The sequence below is a fragment of the Pelecanus crispus genome, chromosome 1 (assembly GCF_030463565.1).
Source record: "Pelecanus crispus isolate bPelCri1 chromosome 1, bPelCri1.pri, whole genome shotgun sequence".
NCBI lineage: Eukaryota > Metazoa > Chordata > Aves > Pelecaniformes > Pelecanidae > Pelecanus > Pelecanus crispus.
Window position 1 is genome coordinate 181,169,648 of NC_134643.1, and position 24,808 is coordinate 181,194,455.

Sequence of the window (24,808 nt, forward strand, 5' to 3'; positions counted from 1 at the left end):
AAGAGTGCTAAATGTGATGTTTTCATTTCTGGTTAAAGAACTGTATGCTAGAGAGATTTCTTTGTAGTAGGCAGGAGTCATCCTTATACATACCGCTGCTCTTACTAACCATCATTATTTACTTTTATTAACGAGAGTGCTATGTGGACTAACATAAATGAGAAGTTACTTAACAGAATGAGATATGCAGACCACCTGTAAATTCACCCTGCAGATGCTCTGTCACTCAAGACCAGAGGTTTTGTATCTGAGGCGTATCTGCAGGTTCATGGCTCAGTGCACAAGCACACGAGGTGTGCCCTGCTCCCAGGGCCACCTTGGTTCTCTCCACAGCCAAGTGCCAGCACAGCCCATGGCCTGCCTGGCAGAATTCTAAGGGGATGGCAAGGACACTGGTAATGAACATATGTGTGGGCAACGTCTGACAGAGCTTTGATTACTGCTAAACAACCTCTCCTTTTATCTTTGAGTAGTAATAACACTTGTGCCTTCACACTTGAACCTAAGCAGTAATGTCACACACCTGTAATAACCCGGAGATGGGTCCCTAAGTTGTTCATGCAAAAAACGAACAGCAATGACAGCTGCTCAGCTAAGCATTTACCCCAACCACAATAGCTCTTGCAGTTCCTAGTGAAGGTATGGCTAAAGATCCACATAGCTGTGTGAAAGGTGTCCAGAACAGACACACTTCTCAGCAAGCCACCAAAGAGCTTCCAGCTCTGGTGGAATTTCCTACTTTAATGCCTTGATTCAGTCTGGTACCTATTTTAGACTATTCCTCTCCTTTCAAGGAGAGGTTGGATGGGGCCTTGAGCAACCTAATCTAGTGGAAAATGTCCCTGGCCATGGCAGGGGGGTTGGAACTAGATGATCTTTAATGGTCCCTTCCAACCCAAACCATTCTATGATTCTATGATTCAGTTTGACAGCTATTGACACAAGCAAGCTTGAGTACTATTTGAATAGTCCTCCCAAGCGAGGAAGACATTTTGGTACAGAGGGTTTGAAAAACAGCCTTAGCTCTAGAGGTATGACACCTAAGGATGAAGGCATATGAGCTGCTCTGGTTAAAGTGAACTTTGAAGACCACACTGGAAAGAAACTTAAGTTGATCTGCAGGACTTCTCAAGAGTATTATATCAAAATGATCTTCCTGAAGCTGTCCCACTCCTCTTGTGGAAATAACTGCTGTCAGAAGTGACGTGGGGAATCCTGAACACATCTGTTGCCTGTCAAGGGACCACGTTATAAGTCACTTCAGGCCATTTTGAGAAAAAATTGGTAAAAATACGGCACAAGAACACTCAGCCCCAACTAAGGAGATTGCTGTCACAGATAGCCTTCCTCATAGTTGCCTTCCTCTTGTGCTGATTTCATCACGACTGTCTATTTCGTCACAGAATCAAAACTACATCCAATAGCAACCAACAGCCTTCTCAATAGACAAGGAAATACAAAGCAATGCAGCTTGCTGCAAAATACTTATACGGTTACAAGAAAGTACTGACTCATCATCCTGGGAAATCTGCTGGAACCTAACCACCCCAGGAGTACATTCTAAAAAGATTATTGGCCGTCATCACTGTGCACAGAAGCCAATTATGGATCAAGTCTAAAAAAGTAAATTCACTTGCAAATTAGTCCTTGCTGATCCCTCCACACTCAAGTTAAGTGAGAGGTGGTAGAGAACACTGGCACTGATAACACAGATGTGACTGCTCTATGTAGGGAATCCATGATTTACATAATGCAGAACCATCTCTCTTGATAAGCAGATGAGATGATAGAAACACGACACAAAAAGAGCACTCCTCCACCATAGATTCTGCACACTAAACACGAAGGAAGGAAAATCATGACTGATCAAGCACAGGGTAGCTGTGAGGATAAAACTAACTATTCAGTCTTGATTATCAGGGTGCAGGCATATCAAATCTTTGTCTTCTGGCCAGTCCACGATCACTTCCAAGATTCCTGGGCATTGTGGGTTTTTGGAGAATGCATATTCCAAATTACAGGCTGATCGTAAGCCCTCTCTATCAAGTGACCCAGAAGAAGAATGATTTCAAGTGGGGCCCTGAGCAATGACAAGCCTTTGAACAAATTAAATGGGAGATAGTTCACGCAGTAGCCCTTGGGCCAGTCCAGGCAGGGCAGGATGTTAAAAATGTGCTCTACACCTCAGACAGGGAGAATGGCCCTACCTGGAGCCTCTGGCAGAAAGCACCAGGGGACACTCAAGGTCGACCCTTAGGGTTTTGGAGTCAAGGATACAGAGGATCCAAGGCCCGCTATACTCCAACTGAAAAATAGATATTGGCAGCATATGAAGGGGTTTGAGCTGCTTTGGAAGTGGTTGGTACTGAAGCACAGCTCCTGCTGGCACCCCGACTGCTGGTGCTGGGCTGGATGTTCAAAGCTAACGTTCCCTCTGCACATCATGCAACTGATGCTACATGGAGTAAGTGGGTTGCACTGATCACACAACGGGCTCGAATAGGAAACCCCAGTCGCCCCAGTCCAGAATCTTGGAAGTGTTCAAGGACTGGGCAGAAGGCAAAGATTTCGGCATATCACCAGAGGACGAGGTGAAGAGGCCCCACTGTATAATAAACTACCAGAAAATGAGAAGCAATATGCCCTGTTCACTGATGGGTCCTGTTGTCTTGTGGGAAAGCATCAGAGGTGGAAAGCTGCTGTATGGAGTCCTATACTGATGAAATAAGGGTGAATTATTTACAGCTCCGTGGGCCCATGACACCTCAGGCATCAAGGAAGAGATGCAACATATAGATGGGCTCATGATCGAGGGGTGGACTTAACTATGGACAGTATTGCACAGGTTATCCATGAGTGTGAAACATGCACTGCAATCAAGCAAGCCAAGCGGTTAAAGCCTCTCTGGTATGGAGGGTGACGGCTGAAATATAAATATGGAGAGGCCTGGCAGATTGATTATATCACACTCCCACAAACCTGCCAAAGTAAGCACCATGTGCTTACAATGGTGGAAGCAACTACCAGATGGCTGGAAACATATCCCGTGCCCCACGCCACCACCTGGAACACCATCCTGGGCCTTGGAAAGCAAGTCCTGTAGTGACATGGCACCCCAGAAAGAATTGAGTCATACAATGGGACTCATTTCTGAAACAACCTCATAGACACCTGGGCCAGAAAGCATGGCACTGAGTGGGTATATCACATTCCTTATCATGCACCAGCCTCCGGGAAAATCGAGCGATACAATGGACTGTTAAAGACTACCCTGAGAGCAAGGGGTGGTGGGACATTCAAACATTGGGATACACATTTAGCAAAAGCCACCTGGTTAGTCAACACTAGGGGAATCTGCCAATCAAGCTGGCCCTGCCCAACCAAAACTCTTATGTACTGTAGAAGGGTGATAAAGTCCCTGTAGTGTACATAAAAAATATGCTGGGGAAGACACTCTGGGTTACTCCCCCCCTCAGGCAAAGGCAAACCCATTCGTGGGATTGCTTTTGCTCAAGGACCTGGGTGCACTTGGTGGGTGATGCAAAAGGATGGGGAAGCCCCCTGTGTGCCTCAAGGGGATTTGATTTTGGGTGAAAATAGCCAATGAACTGAATGGTATGATGTTAATTGCTATATGATACTGTATGTCGTCACTTCCATGGTTGCTATATGCCACATCAATGGTATTACAGTAAGAATCACCCAGATTAATGAAGAATGAACTTTGATGAAACCAAGCAAAGTGCAGCAGTGATGGAAGCACAGCTGGCTTCAGCATGCAACAGTCCAACACTGCACACCATCTCTCCTGCCCTGAAAGACTGTGATGACAGATGGAGCCCAAAGTCATGGACTGAATGAACTCAACAGACATTTTAGAGGGATGGGCCATAGACTAAGGTAATGATATCTATGTGTATGTATCAAAAGACAGGAAAAATGGTGGTGATTAATTGGAATGTATTGGAAAGTGTAGGACCTGGGCATGACATAGATGGTACAGAATAAGGGGTGGGTCCTGTCCTGGTTTCAGCTGGGATAGAGTTAATTTTCTTCCCTGTAGCTGGTATAGTGCTGTGTTTTGGATTTAGCATGAGAATAATGTTGATAACACACTGATGTTTTAGTTGTTGCTAAGTAGTGCTTACACTAGTCAAGGACTTTTCAGCTTCTCATGCCCTGCCAGCAAGAAGCTGGGAGGGAGCACAGCCAGGACAGCTGACCCAAACTGGCCAAAGGGCTATTCCATACCACACGACATCAGGCTCAGTATACAAACTTGAGGGGGTTAGCTAGGGGGCAGCGATCGCTGCTCAGGGACTGGCATCAGTTGGCAGGTGGTGAGCAATTGCATCATGCATCCCTTGTTTTGTATATTATTCTTACTACTACTACTATTATACTTTATTTTATTTCAATTATTAAACTGTTCTTATCTCAGCCCACGAGTTTTCTCCCCTTTACTCTACCGATTCATTCCACCATCCCACTGGGGCAGGGAGAGTGAGTGAGTGGTTGTGTGGTGCTTAGTTACTGGCTGGGGCTAAACCATGACACAACATTATGTTAATTTGTCTACAGTCCAGTACTCAAATATGAGATTTTAAAAAAATATTATATTAAAAAAAATCACTAGTATTTTTAAAGGTCTGTCTGAAAACAAGCATTTGAACATTTTTTTTCCATTAGCTGGTACTTGTGAAATTGCTTTCTAGAAATAAAACTAATGCATGTATTGTATGTAAAATTTTAAAAAATAATGTACTTTATGTAACTGTAGCATAAACTAAACTTCAACTTAAAAAGGCTACTGCAGAACTGCAGTATTAACTAATTATAGGTAATGGTTAAAAAATCAATTCATTTTGAAATGGCTTTACAACTACTAGCTTTTTCCCTTAGCTCTGAGATACAGAGAAGCCAAGCTTCATAAACCATGTTTAGTGTTTGCACTATTACATTTCTAATAGCACCAACATTATCTGCAGAATTTAAGGCCCTCCTTGAGAAGTACTAATTCTCTGAACTCATCCTCTCAAAAATATTCCACACAAACCAACAAAGTGCTGTTTAATAAACTAAGAAAGACCGATAGGAATACTGGTCTAAATCTTTTGATCCATCAGAGCTTCACTTAGCATGTATTTGGTAGGGATTATGATTAATTTACTTAAATCCCATTCTGATTCAGTTCTGGAATAGCTGGGAGCTAGAATGGGAGCTAGAATCCACAAAGTAATCTGAAATCACCTAAAGGATGTATTAATTTAAAACTGTCATCAACAGATTCCAAAAGGCTATCCTCATAGAGGATTGCTACAATGTAATGGTTCTCTGGTTAGAAATCCCTTCCTCTAACCCTCCTCTCACTTATGAGAAAGCAAAGGACCAACATTATCAGTTTTATACCAGCTTATGATTTCTCCTGTGCTCCAGGGAATATCAGCTAATGATTTAGGACTTTATTTTTAAATATGGAGTTATGAATAGCAAAATTAGGGACTACTGATATGTATCAAAAGCCCTAAGACATTAGGCTGTTTCCAAGAATGTCACTGACCTATGAAGCTATGGCAAAGCTGAGGCAAAATTGTGATAAGGTAGTAATAGTTATTTTTAGTTTACAAGGAATATTGGAAACTACAGGAAAAAACTTCTTACCAAAACATTTGATGTGCAAAGTGTTGCTTTTTTGCTACAAAACCATTAAGGATAAAAATATTTTTTTGTCAGACCACACTTTCATTTACAGAAACCCAGACTAGTGGTGAGCACACCCCAGCTCACCACAGCAGAGTACTGCTGGTATGTTTACCATGAATGCTCACACTGTGGTGCAGATCCATTTTCTTCCTTAACCTCAGGCACTTTAAGATGCCAAAAATTCCCTTTATAGTTAATGGAGAGTAACAGCCATCTGTAGCAGATGACTCACTCCATCCAAAATCTGAATTGCTTTTTGGAGATGCCACTTCCTCCACAAACTACTAAGGAAAGCTGACATGACTAAGTTCCTAACTTAGGTGCCTTAATTTGTAGGCTAAATTTAGCAAGAATATCTGGGCATACAGATTATTTCTAATGAGCCATAAAAACTCAAGAGAATCAATGTTAATAATGCATTTAAGTTCTTATATATTTTAATGGCATGAAACATACACTTTCAGAAATGACCTCACCTATCTACTTCCCTTTTTTTCCTAGCTTTAGAGAGACTTTTGGACAACTATGTGAATAATGAAAGACGTTTTCACATTACCGTAATCTGAAAATTTAATTTGCTACTGACCAATTCTTTGATGATTTTATTCACAATTGGAAAGTAAGATCCTGCATATGTAGAGAACATTGTGATTTTTTTCATCTCCTGGAAAAACATAATTTACCTTTAAAGTTTTCCTTACAATATATCAAGTCTAGGAAAATATTAAAACCACGTGATTCTGGAGTAAAAAGAAAGATCTATTCTTACTGAATCAAAGTTAAACCCAGTGAAGATACCTTGTCAGGAAGTATGAATGAATATTTCAGTTTATTTATAAATGTATTGATTTTTGTATAGATTTACTTGGATAATAAGCATTTTTAGGTATTCCTCAAGGCATAACAAATACTATCCCAAACCATCAAAACACTCTGAATAGATACATGTGTAAGATAGTAAGTATTTAGCTATGGCGAGTCCTACGTTTTCTATTTTCATTGATTCAACACATTTGTTGGGAAAAACCCCTGTATTTTTCATGTAATTGCTTCATAATACGATCACATTAATGCTTCATAATTGTTACCATATGTGTTTCCTAAACCAAGACACCACATAAACACCTACTAGTTAAAATACTAATTCTTCTGTAGTGCAGTGGCACACAGCTATCCACTTCCTTGAAAATCAAGGAACAGATTATTTTGTAACAGCTTATTTGGGAAACAGATGTTAAACATAGTTTATAAAGCTTTATGATGGTGGGAAGTTGCTCAGTGGTTGGAGAGTTCTGACAGCTGGATATAACAGCAAATCAGAGAGTCTCCACTAGAGGAAGTCTGCTCGAGTTATGCCCGGAATACCCTTTGCTGGTGGACTAGTCTATTCTTTTTCTCTGACTTTATTTCTTTTTTACTTTTGTACATCTGGTGTGTCATGCTTTCCTTTCACTTTTCTGAACTTCACTCCATGAGAGCTCTTCTCAACTCCAAACTCACTTTAAACCTGACCGTCATTGCTGCTTTTCCAAACCTAAAGCCTCTTTTTCTGACACTATGAGAGAAATCACAGATGCTAGAGTCCAACAAAGGCTGGACTTAGTCAATGACAGAGTGTCAGCATCTCCTACTTTATAGCCAATAACATAATTGTTTTCTAATGATAAACACATAAGTGATTTTACTTTCAGTTTAAAATAAAGAAACAGTGATTTTAATTACCTGACATCTTTTTCAAGTTGTGTAATATTTTCTTTCTGTAGCCTTATTTGAGAATCTCTCTGTTGCACGGTTTCAATGAGGTATTTGTACGGCTGTTGTACTTGACTCAACAAAGAATTTGCTCTGTCAAGCTGCCAAAAAAAGAAGTATTACTATTATAAATTGTATAATTTATAAAGCACAATTAATTGATTATTACCGAATTATTATTGGATATTATTGTTATTACCAATTGCATAATAATAGAAACCTGTTACTTCACAAAGAAAAAGAAACAAACTACTCTCAAATTACTATCTAGTACATTATCCTCTCACTTTTCTGTTCCAATTGTATGATATCTTCAATGTAATCATGCTACCGCTATCTACACTTCCCTAATCTGCATTTTCAAGAGTTTTAATGTAACAGCTTCCATTGGTGAAAAAAATTAGTATAGACAAGGCCTCTTTTTGTTCACCTTATTGACCACAAGTGACTTTTTTAAAACAGTATACTACTACAATGGAATTTTCAGCTCAGAAATTGAATCTAAATAAAAACACAGTCATAATGGAAGAAAGGTTCCTCTTTCTTCTAATCAATTATTGTATATGAACAGTGAAATCCAACAGGATGTTTACAAAAGTAGTACAAAATAACTGTCATCCCCATAAGTAGGAAATAAACATTTCTAGCCATATTCCCTGAACAAATTATAGGATCGCTAGGTCCACAAAACTTACATGATATGGCTTGCATCTTGAGCAATATAACAAGATCATTCACTAAAATATGTATAGAATTAAGATCATCCATCAAGGTTTAGCAGTTTCAGCAGCTAGAGTACATGTAAGTCAAGAATATCAACTAGATTCTTTCAAAAATAAGTTAAAATCTTTTAAAATTTAGATACAAACAGGTCTAACGGAATGAATTCAATGGCAAATGGTTAAGCTTTCCAATGAGTTCATAACATTTCTGAAAATTTCTACATTTGCCAAATCAGACTCAGGAACCAGTTGTCCTATTTTGTGTTGTTCCAAACAAGCAGGGGAAAAAAAAAAAACCTTCCTATAGACCTAGCCTATTTAAATAATATTTCAGGACTTTTCTAAAATCAGATTTTTCTCCTATTCACAATTTTCAAAACATGAGACTGTGTTTCCTTCTTTCTCTGATTCCATTATATTTTTATTGCAGTTTTACTTCTGCCGTCTATACTCTGTCAAATGTGTGAAGAACTTAAAATACAATGGCTCACATTCATTAAAAAACACAATATAGACAAAACTTTGCTTGCTCACCTTACTGGCCTTACTAAAAGGGGAGTTAACTCCACCTCATGTTTTAAAAAGTGAAATGAGAGACAATAACATTGCACTTCTTCAAATCAACGCAAATCCATAAGTATTATTTAAAAACATTAGTTCCTTCAGGAAGTACCTATTCTAGTCCACAGTGAAATTCCAAGGTTTTTTTTTTTTTACTTCTCTACAATAAAGAGGCAATCATCTTCTTGAAGAAACTAATTATCTTCAATAGATTTGTAAGCAATTAAAAAAGCTATTATTTTTCTAAGAGTACAGCTATCAAAAAAGATTTTTTAGGAAGACAACAGAGACTTTTTACATGACAAACACGTAATTCCAAGACATGGAGTACTAATCTCTAGAATGGTCTAAAAATTGCAGCATAAAACCTTGAGGCTGCCATTATAGGAGAAAATTAACCCAACTGATCTTGTTTGGAATACTGATCTTGTTTGGAATCCTGTTCTTGATAGCCTAAGAACCTTCAAAGGGTACTGTCATCACAGTGTGAAGTTCCTCATTGTTCTCACTGATAAGAATTAAGTACTTCAGTGGGAAAGGGCAAGTGAGGTGGTGTAAGCTTGGTTTGATGCTGCTAAGTCATCTGTTAACTTGCTAACTTTACCAGCTAAAAAGCATGCTGCTGTTATGAAAAAAGGCTATCCCTTCCCTCTCCATGGTGGTGCTTTGCTGCCTGATTCTATAAACTTAAAAAAGGCTGTCATTAAACTGTAATCAATTAAGCATTAAATGCATTTAATGGATCAATTTTACTAAAATAAACACATATATAAATTAGGCATCATCCTTGAGCAAAAGCATTATTTTTTGTAAGCAACTTTGATTTCTTTCTGCCTTAATGTACAAGATTTATTTAAGTATTTGTGTCATTCTTTTAAGTGATAAATCTAATACCTTGCAATTGGACATTTATTATTTATCCCTGAATGGACATCTCTATCAAGCTGAAGGATTCCATCACTGTTCAGCTTGATCTATACTCTCTTTCAGAGTGAGATGTAAATCTGCTTTTGGTTAAAATGTTTCAATCGAGGCATACAAAAAGCACAAATACAACATCATGATGAAGGACTGAAAAAGTCATTCAGTAGCAAGCCAAATATATCAGCTTAGTAAAGTTCTTTATATAGGATATCACTTTTACTGTATACTGACTCAGTATTTGCTTTTTAAGTCACCCAAAGACCGTATTAGCCGTCTAGACACAAAAGACTGCCTATCCATCAGTTCTGGCACTGTTGTTCAAAACCTCTGCAAAGTGAATTTATTCCAAAATTATATTGGACACTGAATATAATAATTGCACATCACTACTTTGCAGAAGCTGATATATAGCCTTCCAGTTAAAGTGAGAGTAACATGAAGTGAGTTGCGGGGGCAATAAACTGATTATCACTAGCTGAGGATCTTTCTTGGATCATGTCATGAGAATTCCTGTATTCTGTTCATCCTAGACATGGTCAGCAAACCTTCTGTAGTATGAAGTAAGTCTCAATACTTCAACATTGCAGGTCACTGCTATACAAAGCAACAGAAAGAGGACTTTAAGAGAAAATTATTTTCTAATGCTGTATCACAGACCTGAAAATAGACAGGATCCCGCAGTTAAATAAAGCCTGGAAAACTATAATGGGACTAACTGAAGACTGACAAGTTTTTTTTCAGCAGCTGAGCTTTTCCATAGTGTTCCAACTTTCAAGCAAGAACATTATATCAGACCTCCATCTAATGAATGAAATTATGGAGAAGTCAGTATTTTCTTCTTGGTAATGCTGGACTTTTCCAGAAGATCAATATGATTCTTTTCTATAAAGCTCAACAGCAATTGGTTGAGGACAGTCCAAAAAAAGAATCTGAGAAAGGGCATCCACTGTAGTTATTGCAATCTTTTTCTTTTCCTCCCTCCTTCAAAGAGCTTAAAAAAAACTTGTATTATAAATATTGCAGTGAAATAACAATGTTTAATCCAAGTTCAAAAGAAAAGTTGGTCCAGTCACTTTGGCATCAATTTTCAATCCATGTTCTAGATTTCATCTAGATAACTGAAAAAAATGTCAATCAAAAGAATAATAATAGGCTACCTGAGCATGCTGTAGTCTCCAGGATCTCTGTTTTGCTCTTTAATTTAAAAAAAAAAAAAATCAAGACAATAGCTTGGAGTAAAAATCTATCTTAGCTGAGTGGATGCAGTAAAGACAGCACACAGAAGTTTAAGAACTTTAACTAGATAAAGAATGATAATAGATATCAATCAATATAAAATATGAAATACAGAAAATTTACAAAAGGAGCTACAACTTCAAGGGGAAAGTTGATACTAGCAGGCATAGAACTCTTAGAATGAAAAAAATGGGAGAAAACAAATCCTAGAAACAGTACAACCCATTATGGCAAAGGTACAGTAAAACTGTATATAATGCTGAAGAAAACACAGAAGTTTTCAATAAAAATTTTTGCCCTCTGTTAGAAAAGAAGTCAGATGATCAGTTTGTATACCATGAGAATGATGAACTATTTTCCGGTCCATTAATAACAAGTGTAAACTCTTTGGGCACATATTGAAGGGTGGCAAGGAGAATGGCTTAAGTAATTGTTATCAAACAAAATGGCCTATAGTCATATGCAAAATTAAAAAAAAAAGAAAGGAAAAAAGAAATCTGATGAAGCATTCAGACCTGAATGCCAGACATGAGTTTAACAGAAAGCAGGTCTTAGAAGATTTTATTTAACCTTATGAGTTTGATGTTAATAGGCTTAGTAGCTGTGCGTTAGCTATCTGCAAGACATTTAATTTTGTACTGGATGACATTCTGATATAAACTATACAATTATATGATAAAAGATCAAGAAAGGGTTACATGACATCTCATGGGAGAATAAAAATGAGGTGAAGATGTTCCAATGGAATTTTGCAGGAATTTGAACTAAAGTCACTGGTACTGAATCTTTCATCACTGATCTAGAAGCAAATATAAAACCACTGCGGGTAAGAAGAAATGTACTGAAGTGGAAACCAGACAGACTTAAGTGGGGAATAAAGCACAGATTTTATCAACGATAGTGAAAGAACAGTGATAGAGAAAAATACCAAGGATAACATTGGATTCACAAATCTCTTGATGTCCTCGAGTCAAGAAGATTTGAAAAATAGTCAAATACAAATTACTAGGATAAGAAGAATCCATAACAAATTGTAGTATTGGTTAACAAAAACCTGCACAAAAACTTCACTGTTCCTATATCTTTCATTGAAATAATATATATATTCATATATATACACACACATATAAAACACATAAAACTCATGTAATTTTAAAATATGTAGAAAATGCAAGTATGTGCACTGTGAGGTACTTGGGTATAGTTATCCTCATTTATAATTACCATGGCTTTAAAAAATCAAACTGTCAACCACATTCCTGAAACAGTCAGGCTAGAAATTCCATATGGTGGCAATATCTAATAGCAAATCTAGAAGTTCATTGGTTCCTAAGAGAAACTCAGAAGACAATCTTAAAAATATTTAAAAAAATTAGTTGGCCCTAATTCTGGGAGATTTTAAGCTGAGTTTTGTTTAGTGTTTGTTCTCCATGTCAAGGTAATATGTGATGTCAGGTATTATATACAGAATTTTAAAAGATCATGAAATTAAACTCATTGTAACAAAGTAAAAAAACCAAAAACTCAGCTTTTTAAAAAAGGAGCTTATGCTAAACATTCCCTAGATTCGTATATTCAAAAGACTCAAGAACTGAGCAATGCAGAAAAGGATTTACAGAAATATCTTCAAAAGTGATTTAAGAGAAGAGCTGTGTAAAAAGTAATGAGGTATTCATTGAACAATTAACTATCAAACAGAACAAACTAGTTTGGCTAGCTGGTCTTCTGTTCAGAAATCAGGATGTTGTCTGTCTGGCTTACATTCTTGTTTAGCCTGTAAACTAATCCCTCTTTTGATCTTCATTTCAAAATACAATATAAATTTCTTTGAAAATGTTTAACACAAGAGTTTTGGTTAATTATGAGGCCATTTTTTGACATCAAATAGATAATAAACACTGTTTAGAAAATATTTCATTTTATGAACAGCTGTTCTGCAATGTTTATAGCCTCCTACAGATTTGATTTTTTTTCAGCAGTAATTTACCTCTTGTGAAATCTGTGTTACTTGTTCCTTCTGATGTTCCAGATCTTTTACAAGCAACGAGTTTTGCTTTTCTAGCTGCAGTAACCTCCTTGCCAAGTGAACACTGTGCCAATAAAAAGCAAGCTCAAGTTGAGTTTTTTCCAAAATATGCAAAAGAAATTATCACATTTATACTTCAAAACTTGATTGCCTTAATTTTTCACCAATGCTTAAATACTAATATATATAAACTACATAGTGAAACATGCAGAATGGTCAAAGTTAGCAAAACAATGAAAATATTACAAAATTTAACAGCAGTGAAATAGCATTCCCACAGTTATGCCATTGTAATACTTTTTACAAAGTAATTACCTATATAATTTGTACCATACTACACAATTGAGTAATCATGTCAAAATGTTTCAACTAAGTATAAGTATTTACTTTTTAGCAACTTTACAGAATCACTGTAATTGGCTTCTCCTTAAATAATGTTTTTAAAAAAATGCACATTAATATACATTTTGTAGTGGAACACTGAAAAATGTAGTATTTTATCATTTTCAAAACAGAGGCAAAATTGTTTTGCCTGACATTTAATATGTAAATAATTAAATGTTATTGCAACTTTTTTTTTAAATAAACTCTTATGCAGATCCACAAATTAACTTAGAAGTGAAGAGAAAGGATTATTGAGTTACTTAAACACCCTAGTTAAAAAATTAGATCCTCAACCTCTTGCATGTTTCATGTCCTAAGTCAAAAGAGTTTCTCATCAATTCAACAGCATAGTTCCATAGGCAGCAATGGGAACATTGAGTATGCAATTGCAGAGCCTACTTCCAGACATCTAACCTAGTCTTTGAAGCTGTTATTAATCATTTAGTCCTATTCAATATAGTCTGTAAAGCCTGACTATATTTCACGAAAATGGACTCCGGGATGGTGAATGGAAATGTACTCCAAACTCCATTGACTATACTGATTAGAACTAAACTGCTTATAATGGGAGGTTAGATGCCAAGTCTCTGTGTTAAACCTATGAGTAGATGTTTACATTTACGTATCCGGTAATGAATCCTGCCATCTTTGTGGGATTCAGCAGCTTGGTGGCTTATTATCAAAATTGTATCTACTGAATTTATCACTGTACCCCTCCGTGTTTAGGTACTCTAGTCACCAATCTATTTCACAACATGACATGGGAAATTCAGAGCTCTAAAAATGAGGATATACAGGGCTAATACTCCTTTTTACTGTGCCTTAACCACTGGACTAATGGCTTTCCATAACAATCTGTCCTTCCAGTCAAATGTGTGCCATTTTTCAGAAACTTGTATATTGAAGAAAGGGAGAAGTCACTCCAGTTCAGATCTTAGACTCTCAATGTTTACCATCCATAAACTGAAAATGTAAGACTGTTAGCCTCCAAATAATGGATAGCAAAGTGTTATCCAGTTCTTGACCATGATACTAAATCTATAAGAGTGTGAGTGGTCTAAAGCAGACTGACAGGAGATTATATTTACCCTTAAGATGAGGCTTAGAGTGTGGAAAGCCAGATGAGCGTATGAACTTTCTCTGAAAATTTGATCAGTCATAACCTCCACCTTCTCCTCAGTAAAAGGGAATACACTTTTAGATTTGGCAGAAGTCTTAATATTTTTCACCTGTGTTATAAACCTACCTTTTCATACAGACAATCTTTTACTTCCGCCTTGTATGAAATTCTCAATAGCATTCACTAAAAAGTTGGTGTTCTCAATTCCTCCTACAAGGAGCATTAGACTGTGTCAACAATAACTGACAAAAAGAGAAATTAATTCTCCAAACTAGTTATTTTGATTTTTATTTGGGAGATATGGGATGTGTGTTAAGATCCTGTCTAGTAAAAAAGAGAAATGAACCACTTCTCTGATTATCTCTAGTTAGGAATCTTATACATTAGCTATTAGAGTCCAAAGGGAAACATGGATACCTTCCCATGGCACCTTTGGGAATGTAGCCCGTCGTAATTTTCCCAGCTACAACTATTCAGTGGACTTGACCTGAATTTGCAAGTATTTAAGGATAAACACAAGTACGTCTTTCAAGTATGCTTGTCATTATGTTTTTTAACTAGTTTAAATGTAAAGCAAAAGGACAAAGGGACTGATCTGCAAAGACATTCTGGAAAACTTTGATTCCAACTATACTAGAAAATTATGCAGTGCTCAAGATTGTGATAATTTATTGTTAGCAAACCACTAGAGTGTTCCTGGTATTATTCCGGCATTTAACTCATTAACACTCTCCCAAACAGTTCCTAGGCATAACTGAAGAGTTAGCATGGGCAAGCAATCATTGCCAATATGTAGTTCACATGCAGCTAACCTACACTGAGAGTTCAGTTTTACGGAAGTGGACTACTACATGCCATTTGGTCTTGATGCTTCAGAATGTTCCCAGGCATGTTCAATTTACTGAGTATATGGTGCCTACATCCGAGGTACTGAAATAGTTGTTTCTGGCAAATAGGCAAAGAGTTATAGACCCCACAATGCACTATGCTTGAACAGGCAGTTCTGTACAAAGTTTCAGAGACTGAAGTGCATGCTGTGAACTTACAAGAGCTCTTCATTTAGGATCCCACATGTCCGGAATTAAAGAGCAGGTAGCGGACTTCAAAAAGAAGGTTGTTGACATTTGTAATAGATTGTCTTTCCTTAAGCAATCCCAGAGAGCAGAAGACTTAGCTGTGTTTCTTTAATGGCTCTAAACATAGAAGTTGATGTCACAAAGACTTTGCTTTAAAGCTTAGGGAGCCAAAGGAATCACACACATTTTCTGCATGGCAGTTTCCCTTGAGTCAGAACAGCAGCGGGTAAACCACACACAGACTTTTATGGCTTTTTTAATCTTCTTAATTTTAAAAGATAAAGTCTATGAAGTCTCCAACACTATTATGAAGGATTAAATGGTTGGACTGGATGATCTTAAAGGTCTTTTCCAACCTAAACGATTCTATGATTCTATGAAATCAGCTTTATCTGCCAATGCCTTTTGGAACAGAAGAATATGAGGCATTCTGATAGAGCCACTTCTCAGCACATCTGAAATCCTGGCTTATTGCTCATCAGATTCACCGTTCAAAGCTGATTTAGCAGAATTCTTTTATATGTAAATAATCTAACCTGAATCTAATAAGGTGAGGAAAAAGAAGGATCTAAGCCGAAACTCAGAAAAGTTCTCAAACTACTGACAGAGGAGGAAGAAACTGAAGTTTTAGGAAATTATGCTATAGAACTCTCAACAGTCTCCTAAAACAGACATATAACAGGGTTATGGAGTTTTTGCCACACCCCACCCCTGCCCCTTTTCTTTTCTTCTTGAATTTTATGCAATAGAAGAAGAAATCTTACAAGTAAACAATCTGAAGAGGCTTAAAAATGTGAAAGAGCAAATTAAGCCATGCCAAAGTTAAATACTACATAAAATCTTTACAGTTTTTGTCAGCAATATGTAACTCAGTGCATAACAGGTCTAATCTGATTGACAATCATATTGACAACACTTACCTGAAAAACAAATATAAAAGGATAGAAGAAATGGTACATGGCCCATAAATCTTTGTTGCAAACATGAACAGATCATCATTTGCCCTTAATTCTCATCAGTAACTTTCGATGTTAAATATTCTTTGTCATGGAGAAGGTGGGGGTTAAGAGGACAAAACCAACTAAACAAACTAATACTTGTAGTAAAAAACAGCTATACATGACAAAAAATGCATTTCCAGCTCCTGAATGCTAGACATGCACACTGTGAAGCTATGGTACATGTTCACCCTATCTTTATACTCTTCTTTAAGTGTCCACCAATGATGGTGGTGTCTCTCATTTTGGTAGAAGATGGCATGGTCAAAGTCTACCACTAACACAAATTATACAGTTGACTTTCCTGCATTTGAGCAAATTGTAGGCACACTCAAAGCACAAGGAATAAGTCTAATCCTGGAAGAACCACCATCCTAATTGCAGTGTCTCCTCTGCAAGGAGACAAGATTCTGGACAAAAAACCATTACTCTGACTTGATATTGTGGAGGACGTGGAATCTCCACCCATAGGGAAACCCAAAACTTAGCTGGACAAGCTCTTGAACAACTGGATTTGCTCTGAGCATGGTGTTGGACCCTGCTGACCTCCAGATGTTCCTTCCAACCTAAATCATCCCACTATTCCATGATTCCAACCTTAGGTTATGTTTTCTCTTTATACTATCTATAGATATTTTAAACAACAGCAAAAGTTTTGCTGTGGTCACAGTTTAAAAATATTATAAATAAATCCACATTCCCTATACTTCGCAGTGAGTTGTAGCCTTTATGCTCACAACGGGACATTCAAATGTCACTATTATTTCTTAAACGCAATACATAATATATGTTTATTATTTAAAAATTACTATGATCAAGAGATATGTTATTCAGCCTACACGTAATTTTAAAATACTGATCAAATAGTATCAGAGCAAACTGAAGAATAACCGGAATCAGATCCTGTATGTAAAGATGAAACAGTGATGCTCTGAAACCTTGGCCTTCTTAATTTCCTGACAGATGTATTTTTGTTACAATTACATACAATCATTTTCAGGGTATTAAAAACTTATTTCCTATTATATAAATGTAAACAATGTAACTAGCCTGTTTTTACAGCTGTTTAGTTTTATACAATTAAAATTCATCTTTCTGAAAGGTAAGGAAAAAAGATCTTAAAATGAACTAGAAAAATATGTATATGCTCATTTATATTTACTAACCCCATTAACCGGCCCTAGTCTTCATTCTATTCTTGTATACTTAAGTCATTAAAAAAACTCTTTATGTTAATCAAAGTGGCTGGATTCTAAGACAAAACATAATGCACATATCTTCATTTACTTTATCTTGAACAAGTAAATTCAGGAGGCACTTTTTTACCTTTGCTTTAGTCGTCTTTTGGCTGTTGTAGGAACATTAGCACCATACCCATATGAGAAGAGAACCCTTTCAGCTTCAACTTCATTTTCCACTGCAAAAAATTGCAGAAAGGTACCACTGAAGAACATAATTACAGTAATCCTACAAACTTCTAAGCAATTCTTTTTATAATTATACACACACACAGAATTTTTCTAGAAGCTAGTTTTTCAGTTGGTGTAACCTTCCGGACTTCAGTAGAACAATTTTGTTCACAATTAGCATTAATACAAGTGGCATACATTAATTTCTTAAAACACTGGCAGGCTTTTCATTTTTTTATTTTTCTGATTAACATCAGACTTATGCAATATGAAAGTAAAGAAAAAGAGTTCAGTGTCCTTGAATATTCATATTATTGGTATAGTCACAAAATACACACTAATAGGATAAGTTTAATTCAGCAGTACAGGGTTAGGTTGCTAAGGTTTTTTTTCCAAAGAATTCATTTTCTGTGCATATATGAGGAAGTAGAGGAAGATAAAATTAGGCAGTACCTAAGCCAACTGGACATAAACAAGTCCATGCGACCAGAAAGGACACATCTGAGGTTGCTGAGGGGAGCTGATGTCACTGTGACACTGCTCACTATAATTTCTGAAAGAGTGTGGTGATCAGAAATTTCTGATAACCTGCGGAAAACAAATGCTATGCCCATCTTTAGAGAAGGGCAAGAAGAAGATTCTTATATTTATGCAAAGTAAAAATATTTAGATTAATCTCCGCCTCCATAGGTGATTGATTTCTGAAAACGTATTTCTAAGGGTTTAAAACACATTGGAATTACTTTGAAAAGAAATCCCAATAGCAGCAATATTAAAACGTGTACAGATTTTAGTATTTCGGCTTGTGTAATTCAGGTTTCCTCCCTCCTGTAAGCTAAAGTGGGCCAGAAAAAAAAAAAAAAAAGAAAAGAAAAGAAAAGAAAAAAAAGAAGTGTGTGTGGGGGAGGTAGGCAGGGACAGAGAGGAGGGGTAAAGGGGGACAAAGAGAGAGGGGGAGTGGCAGGGGTGTGAGAGAGGGAGGGAGCACAAGTGAACACCAGCCCAGGCACCACACAACAGCTTTGATGAATCAAGTAGTTGGGAACAGGAGAAACAAATTTAGGAAAGGATGTGACAGTCCTATCTGACTCATCTTTCCTAATGCTCAAGTGCCTCAAAATCAGAAATACCTTCTCCTCTCAACAACTTGCACAACGCTATAGCTTCTTTCCTCACTTGTCTAATACCCTTTTAATGCTACTTTAAACAAGGATTCTTAAAACACATTTAAAAAGAGAAAAGCCTCTAGTAGAGCACTTGTGATAAGTCACATATCTAGTTACATGAAAAACAATACAGAAATTCCAGGAAGTACGACAGAAGAAGTTTACTGATGTGGCAGTACAAAGGCACCAGAACTTCAGATTTTCAAGGCTGTCTTAGTTATGATGGGGAATTCTCCAGTGCCTTAAATACCTCTGGTTCAGAAAAAACACAAAAAATTATTTGACCTGCTTTTGTCATAATCCTTATTTTTGGTTACAAATTCAGTGTTGTATGTCTCAGAAAAATGTCAGTAAGATCATGCCCTATAAATTCTTATTTCTCAGTAATGTGCATGTAAATGTCAGATCGTGAAGACAAACGCAAAAAAATTTGGCAATGTTGTAGATATCAAGCTGAAGTAATGTTCTCTATCAGTGTGTGCATCTCATCATCTTTTATGTCTTTCCAGGCTCTTCACCTGACTTTGTGGTATAAAATATACATTTTACAAGTTAGGGGACACTTATTAATGACAGTTTTTTACACTAGTTAGCAAAAAAGTGACATTGTGAGGATACAGATAGGTTCAACCATTTTCTTAAAAAGTCACTAACCAATGGAAGCAAGAAAAATCAAACAACTAGTGTACAACAAAAATACCCCAAAGTGAAGATTGTACCCTGAAAAGGAAGAATAGACAAATGCCAAGAAAGTTTACTACTGCTATTCATGTGGAAACCACTCAGATACTGTAAGGAGTGGCTACATAAATTCTTGATAGTTTCCTGAATAGGCTGTTTCATGTTATTTCAATATTAATAAAGTGAGGTATAACGATGAGGGAGTAACAGTCACAATTCAGTGATCTCTTCCACATGCATATTCTCCAAGGGAAAAAATAAAAAGCTTATATTATCATTATGACAAAGCCACCCCACATGTGCAAATACACAGTTTATTAAAAAGTCCAGAGAACCCAACCCCCACCAGCACCCCCAAATATTGTAAAGCAGCAGAGACTTCATAACTCAAGGAGAAGAAAAAATATTACGTGGTATTGAACTATAAAGAAGGGACCACAGGACTGAAGAGTAAAATCTTATTCTCACTAAAGTCCATAGAAAATTCTAATTGTCTTCCACACAATGCTTCAGCCTGAATTATATTCTCTGAAAGATACACTGGAGTATTTCCAGAACATATTAAATTTGAAAAATAATTCTATTTCCTTTCTTTCAACAATTTTTCTACCTTTAGCTATTTATAACATATAAATACTAGGACATAATTTGAGACACAGGGGGAACTATGTCTGTCTTCTCCTTCAAAGTGTTTTTAAAAAGGAAATAATTTTATTTATTCTAATTTTCCTCAGAAGTTCACCTTGGTGCTGGAATTCAGTCTTAATTAGTATTAATCCTAACTTCCAATATCAAATACACTATAATAACAGTAAGAAAAAACAATGTTAGTTATAAATAGAAAGTATATTGAAATAATATTGAACTGTAATTCCCTTTTTTCTCCACCAAAATAAGGAAACAGTCATTATATTGTAACAGAACAGTCCATTTGTAAACTTTCCTTTCTCTCAGTCATATTCTGTAGCATAGAATATAAATTGTAATTAAAATACATACTTAAGAAGTTAAGAATGATTTAGTTCTGTAAAAAACTTTACTGCCATCCCAAGATGCGTAAGAAAATGTAAATCAGTGTAAACAAAAACCAGCATTCTGAACTCTATGTTCTCCTTGGAAAAAATGAAGGTCCAAAAAATCTGTATTAATACATAAATACTCCTTAGGCAAATTGATATACATATACTTCAAAAAACATGTTACCAACTAAAACATAAGCCTGTACATAGCAAACATGCTCATGGTCAGACTGGAACCTTTGGGTAGTTATGCCATTCTAACAAGTACAAGCTGCAGTGTATAAAATTAATAAAGTATGTATGTACAGTCTAATTAATAATGATACCCAGACATCATTGCATCCCAGTAATACATACTTTGCTTTACACTATTATTTATATATAAAGCTTATGCAATGATCTTCTACTTGGAAAACATTTATTCATAAATTGTGATTATTTTTAGGAGGAGCAAACAAAGAGAAAAGGACAAGAAGATAAATGAATTAGCTTGAAATCTTAAAATGTCCTACTCCATTTACACACAGGCTAAAAGACTTCAAGATTAGAGTCTGTTTCAAATTAGAAATTACTTGCTTTGTGGATTAATTTAGGCTGAGAATCAAATCAATAGAGATTTCACGGAAATTTTCCTGTGTTTGAGAACAGATATTGTTATTTTTGCCAACCGGAGACAAAAATTTTCAAGAGTAATCAGGCCTGAATTTAATCCAGGGTTTAGTACTTGAACAGACTGATCTGCCAAAAGCAACTACTTAATGTCTAATTATTAGTAATTCAACACAAAGAAGAGCTTTTTTCCCCCCAATTCATTCAAAAATTCACATTAATCACTGTACTGTATTATGAAACCTATAATTGTCTGTCAACAAAGAAGGTTTCCTGGTATCAAACTATGCTTAATAGGAGACTCCTAAAAAACATATCTAATTATAATGGATGATTAGAATAAGGAGATGAGAAATGAGGGAAAAAGAAACACTGAGATGATTTTAAATATCCGTATGTCTAAGTTCATGTTTATTTGATACATATTTACAAATACGTTTAGAAACCCATCATTAATATTATCTATCAAAATAATTACTGCATCTTACTTGTCAGGCATAAGGAGAGAGAATGACAGGCACTGTAGTACTTTCCAAGTGCCATGAGAAATAAGATGTCTTGTCATAATGCCAGAAACACCTACATATAGAATATAATTTGTGACAGAACTTACTTTCTGCTGCCTGCAATATTATCTCATCAAGTTCTTTTTCAAGTTTTTCGTAAGTATCTAGCCTTGCTTGAAACTCAGAATTCTGTGTTTGAAGTTCAATAATGCGTGTTTCACTAGAAGACTGAAGACTATAAAATTCTTTAGTAAGCACCTGTGAGAATGAATAATGGAAAGATCAGGGATTCAGCATTACAGCTATTTATGAAAGAGGCAAAATATAATACATGTAAAATGCTTAGCAATATGATACTAAATATTTGATGTTTTTGCACAGGAAAGATTAAAATAGTTTAAAAAGCAGTTATTTTTTCAACTATATTATCTTGCACAGATTACACTCTCAGGTCATATGACTTATGCCTATCGCCTAAGGCCTTAGTAATTCTAAGAATCTCTCTCTGAAAAAGCTACAAGAATTTTAAAGGAGAGTCAGGAAAAGCAAGGTAACAGCTAAAAAAATTAATACACAGCAGTCAAAACAGTGTAAATACATTTATTTTTGTTGCTTTAACTGGATTCAGGTTTCAGTTATCAATTCAAAAAAAGAAGGTTCCTTTACAGATTGGTAAATCCATGAATATCAAAATTTGGTATTTAAGATATACCAGATTCTTATTATTTACTGAAAGGTAATATGCCATTGATGTTCAGGACTAATGTCAATACTTAATCCACTAAGCTTAAACAAAAAAGCACATATTCAAAATTAAAAGTTACGAAGGTCCGCGTAAGACCTAAAGCTTGATACAGTGCTTGAAAACAGAAAACAACATTGGCAACATAAATATTATAAAACCAACTGCAATAAAAAAAATCCTTGGTAAAGCAGTAATCTACACGCTTTGCAGAAAAACTCCCGCCAAAACAGGTAAAGTAATAACCAAGTAGTACTGTAGCTAAGTTTAATACTAACTTCACAAATAAAAATCCCAAACATTCAAGGTGACAATTGAATATAGATCACAGAATCATAGACTGCTTTGGGTTGGAAGGGACCTTTAGAGGTCACCTAGCCCAACCCCCCTGCAGTGAGCAGGGACAGCTTTAACCAGATCAGGTTGCTCAGAGCCCCATCCAACCTCACCTGGAATGTTGCCAGGGATGGGGCCACTACTGCCTCTCTGGGCAACCTGTTCCAGTGCTTGACCACCCTCATCGTAAAAAATTTCTTCCTTATAGCCAGTCTAAATCTACCCTCCTTTAGTTTAAAACCATTACTCCTCGTCCTGTCACAACAGGCCTTGCTAAGAATCATAGAATCGTTTAGGTTGGAAAGGACCTTTAAGATCATCCAGTCCAACCAAGAAGATTCTCCCCATCCTTCCTGTAGGCCCCCTTTAAGTACTGAAAGGCTGCAATAAGGTCTCCTCGCAGCCTTCTCTTCTCCAGGCTGAACAACCCCAACTCCCTCAGCCTGTCCTCACAGGAGAGGTGCTCCAGCCCTCAGATCATTTTGGTGGCCCTCCTCTGGACCCACTCCAACAGGTCCATGTCCTTCTTGTGCTGAGGGCCCCAGAGCTGGACGCAGATCTTGAGATACAGAAATATATGCATAGCGTATACAGCAGTAATAGCAGATTCACTGTCAAAAACACTAAAGAATGCGCAATGCTTAGAGAAACAAGCCACTCGAATATAAAAAATTGGTCTAGTGTTGCAGAAGAATAAATGTATAGGTTAAAATTTGGCAACATATAAACCATCTGTTTCCTAGTTTAGCATGCATAAAGAAGAGAAACTACTCTACGCCGAAATCCAAATAAAAACAAGAGCTGGTTCACAAAGCAGCTGTAGCTGAGCCACACTATTAAGTGACTACACTATTAATTAATATCAAGGTCCTATAAGAAGGATAAGAAAAAACCCTTAGTACATCAATACTATGTATAAGAAAGGAAATTAAGAATTCAGTCGAAGGAGCAAAAGTAAAAGCTTCAGACAACAAATATTTAAATTCTGCAAGAACATTTCTTTATGAAAGAGCACTGGTTTCAAAGCATCTCTCTAAAGAGAAAAGGAAGTGCCAAAAGCATTAACAGAATTGAATGCCAAATATTCAAGATGTTATTCATTTCAAATAAATATCCACAAAGAGAAAGGAAATATAACTCAAATTTAACTGTATTCTCAAAGTTTAGACATGTCTGTACAATTAAAAATCTGTTTAGCAACCTCAAAGTCTAGCAAAACTGGCACTCCCAGTGCTTGTGACCACAACTAACCTCACCAGCCAGGATCTGAATGTCCCAATACAGACAAAACAAGAAATTACATTTTATCTAGAACTCTCTAATTCTGTTTCCACTTGATAGTTCCTTTTCATAAACATCCTAGGCAGGTTCAGCAGTAGAAATGCAGGGACTTGAAAAACAGCATCCTTCTTCAAAAAAGGAAGGCTGCCACAGCTGGCACTTGGAAAAAAGGTTTTTATTCTATCCTGTCCACCTTGTATCCTGACATTTGTTGTAGACATACACTGCCAATCTCATTTAAATCTCACAAATTGGACTTGGTGATATAATTTTGGGACTAACTTTGCACAGGTAAATAAATTTTGTTTTTACGTAAGTTTGCTGTGCTGAATACTGGACACCTTTCCGATACTAAAATAGGTGAACAGGATACAATACACTGGTGAAAGTACATGTTTGAAAGATAATAAATGCTAAGCTTGTAGAGATAAAAAGGTCCGAGTCAATCAACTCTATGTAAACAGGTGCAGTGGGTGTGGGTGCCCAGGCGGCGGCAGCGGGGGCTGCGGGGCGGCCCCTGTGAGGAGCGGCCGGGGCTGCCCCGGGCCGGACACAGC

At 36.5% G+C, this 24,808-nt stretch overlaps 1 protein-coding gene across 1 annotated transcript in view; it reads right to left on the reverse strand.

Annotated features, from left to right (window-relative positions):
• Nucleotides 1-24,808, reverse strand: part of PIBF1 (progesterone immunomodulatory binding factor 1) — a 127,825-nt gene that overhangs the window by 25,643 nt on the left and 77,374 nt on the right. Inside the window, exons 11-14 of the mRNA XM_075723055.1 lie at nucleotides 22,000-22,150; nucleotides 17,829-17,919; nucleotides 12,886-12,988; nucleotides 7,426-7,556 (exon numbers count right to left, since the gene is read on the reverse strand). Of these exons, the coding sequence (XP_075579170.1) occupies nucleotides 7,426-7,556; nucleotides 12,886-12,988; nucleotides 17,829-17,919; nucleotides 22,000-22,150 (476 nt within the window). The remainder of the gene's footprint in view (nucleotides 1-7,425; nucleotides 7,557-12,885; nucleotides 12,989-17,828; nucleotides 17,920-21,999; nucleotides 22,151-24,808) is intronic.